The following is a 2,862-nucleotide window of genomic DNA, read 5'->3' on the forward strand; positions in this document are numbered from 1 at the left end:
CTGTTTCAAGAGTTTTATTTTATTCATAACTTTCACATTTAATATCATAACATAACTAACTGGATACTTTAACTGCAAATTATACCATATAAAAAAAGGAAACTAAAACAAGAAAAAAAAAACTATTTAGGTTAATTCAAAGCCATAAAGCTCCAGCTTCTCTAAGCATGGGAACTAATTCAATATTTACATGACTCTCCATTACTTTATCAGCACCTTCTATGTCCTTTCCTCTTATATACACTGCTGGCAACTCCCATGGTTCTCCAGTATCACTGCTGGCAACTTCATTCATCTTTATTAGTTTTATCAACACAGAGGTTTTCTCCTCTTCATCCACCTTAAAAATCATAGGGTTAACCCCCAACGACACCAATAAGCTCTTCACTAAGGCACACATGCAACACTCCCTCATCGATACAATGAGTATCGCATTTTCAACTATTAGCTTGTCGAAACCTATTATCGCCTTTCCTTTTCTACGATTACTTGGATGCCCTGGAGGCATCCTTGATTCACCACTATTTGATCCGCCTGCTGTGGGTGTAACAGAGAATCTGCCGGCACTTGTTCGATGCATGGTGTCAATGGGTGGGTGGTGGTGAGTGGGGATAGTATGTGTGTGTGAGTAAGTGGAGACACAATACAATGGAATATATAGGCTGTTACAAGTGAAAGGCTAACGTCAAATTTTGTCAACGTAGTACCAGTACTATCACAACTGCTATTTGGATCCATGTAATCTAATTATGAACTATTTTTAGATTTTATTTGACAACATGTTTTCTTCATTTGACTATTTTCATCTATATTCCCTTAGTTTACTAAATAGATGGTTTTCTCTTTTTTGTTCTTTGTATTGTTTTATATAGTCAATTAGATCATCAAGAGGTTATTTGATAGATTGGTTAAGTATAATAACTGGGAAAAAGGTGCAAAAAATGCCTATACTTTGTCAAAATTTGCAATCACGCGTCCTGAATTTTGCGGCCCCCTAGACTATTTTTACCATATTTAACATGTATATATTTGGAACTTGGACTACTGCGTGTATTTGACGCTCATTGAGCGCGTGAGAAAAAAAATGTTTGACAAGAGGCAAATATATGACAGTTAAATACGGTAAAAAAAATAGTCTAGGGGGTTTATAGGATCCCTCAAAGTTCAAAGTGCGTAACTACAAATTTCGCTAAGTACATGTACTTTTTGCACATTTTTCTCATAATAAATCCATGAAAAAATTTGAGATTAGCTTTATCATATATATTAGGTATGAGGTATTAGCTAATGATGGAAGAGAATTATTATCCTACATAGCAAGTGAGATAAAATAGTTCCATGAGATATCCTACTTATTTCGTTCTTCTGTCAAACAACCAATAACGATATATGTTCTTCCAGAATTACTTAATCAAGAAAGTATGCTTTACATCTTTTTCAAAGTATCTTTCAAGAATGAGTTAGTAATACACTCTTGGTAGAATTAAATAGTTACTGAAGTCACGTGTTCACACTAAAAATTTAATTTATAAATGGCCTTTTACTACTTCAACACTTGTAATAAAAACAAAATTTGAGAGGTTTGCAACAGAATTTTAATTTTATGAATTAAGTTACTTTTTCTGTCCCAATTTATACGAGTTAGTTTGAATTTGACACGAAGTTTATGATTTTTTTTTTTAAAACTTGTGGTCTAATTTAAATATTTGTGTGATCGTAAATCATTTCATTTAAGGTAAAGTAGGTATTTAAAAGTTAAATTGTTACTAAATATAGAAATATATCATCTTTTTTTAACTACATAACAAGAAAAGCAACTCATATAAATTGAGACATAGAAAATACTTGATATCTTTATGTACAAAGATAATTAATAATATTGTTATGGTTTCATTTGTAATGTATCTTTTACCACTCCGAGTCTGCACGTCAAAGCATACGAGAAATGAAGAAACAATATTGGATCGCAATTGAATTTGACTAATCTGGTCAACATTGAATTTGATTAATCTTTGAAATAAATGAATTTAATTGAGTCAATATTTTATCTTATATTTATAAATATTAAAAAGCTACACGGAAATATTCTAATAATTAAGTTGCGGTTTTTTATCACATTTACATGGAGAAAAATATATATCTTAAAATATAGTCAACAATAATGTAGTTTGACTCTTAAACTTAAAACATTGACGAATGTTATGAGAGAGTATTTTAGTGGGGTTTTCATTTATTAGACTCTGCCCGTTCACTTTTACTTGTTACTATTTCAGTTTTCGAGGTCAATCTGTATGAACTTTGATCAACATTTTATGGTATAAATATAATATTTTAAAATTAAAATTTAAATGGTCGAGAACTATACAAAAATACTATAAGTTGAAATTCTTCTCATATTAATATTAATATGATGAAAAAATATATTTTAAAATATTAATCAAAGCTCATGAAGTTTGACCTCGAGAAGCGAAAAAATAACATATAAAACTGAATGGGGGAGTATCAGTTTTTTTAATGTTGTTGGATTTTTAAAAGGTGTAAATGAAAAATGAATAGGTGTAACTTGAATAGACACCTTTTGGGACTGTATGGTTATGGCCTTTCCTATAGGTTGTGACTTTTTTCAAGAATTGCACCTTTTCTAAAGAGTTGTACCTTTCTAAACCATTGCTTCTCTTCATGAAGCAAGCAACACCTTGATAGCTATAAATACCTGAATTTTTCTTACGTAAAGACAATTTTTTGAGTTGAAAAACAATCTTCTTCTTCTTCTTCTAAAAACTCTTGTGTGATCATCAAATCATTGAGTGTATTTGAAGTTTCTAAAAATTTGAGGTACCGCTATTTTCAGAAAGAGAATCA

At 30.5% G+C, this 2,862-nt stretch overlaps 1 protein-coding gene across 1 annotated transcript; it reads right to left on the minus strand.

The window, feature by feature from the left end:
* Positions 1-136: 136 nt before the first annotated feature.
* LOC124892933 (glutaredoxin-C9-like) lies at positions 137-580 on the minus strand. Its single transcript, XM_047404107.1, has one exon. The coding sequence runs from the start codon at positions 578-580 to the stop codon at positions 137-139; it is 444 nt and encodes a 147-aa protein (XP_047260063.1).
* Positions 581-2,862: the final 2,282 nt, after the last annotated feature.

The sequence above is a fragment of the Capsicum annuum genome, unplaced genomic scaffold (assembly GCF_002878395.1).
Source record: "Capsicum annuum cultivar UCD-10X-F1 unplaced genomic scaffold, UCD10Xv1.1 ctg52085, whole genome shotgun sequence".
Taxonomy (NCBI): domain Eukaryota; kingdom Viridiplantae; phylum Streptophyta; class Magnoliopsida; order Solanales; family Solanaceae; genus Capsicum; species Capsicum annuum.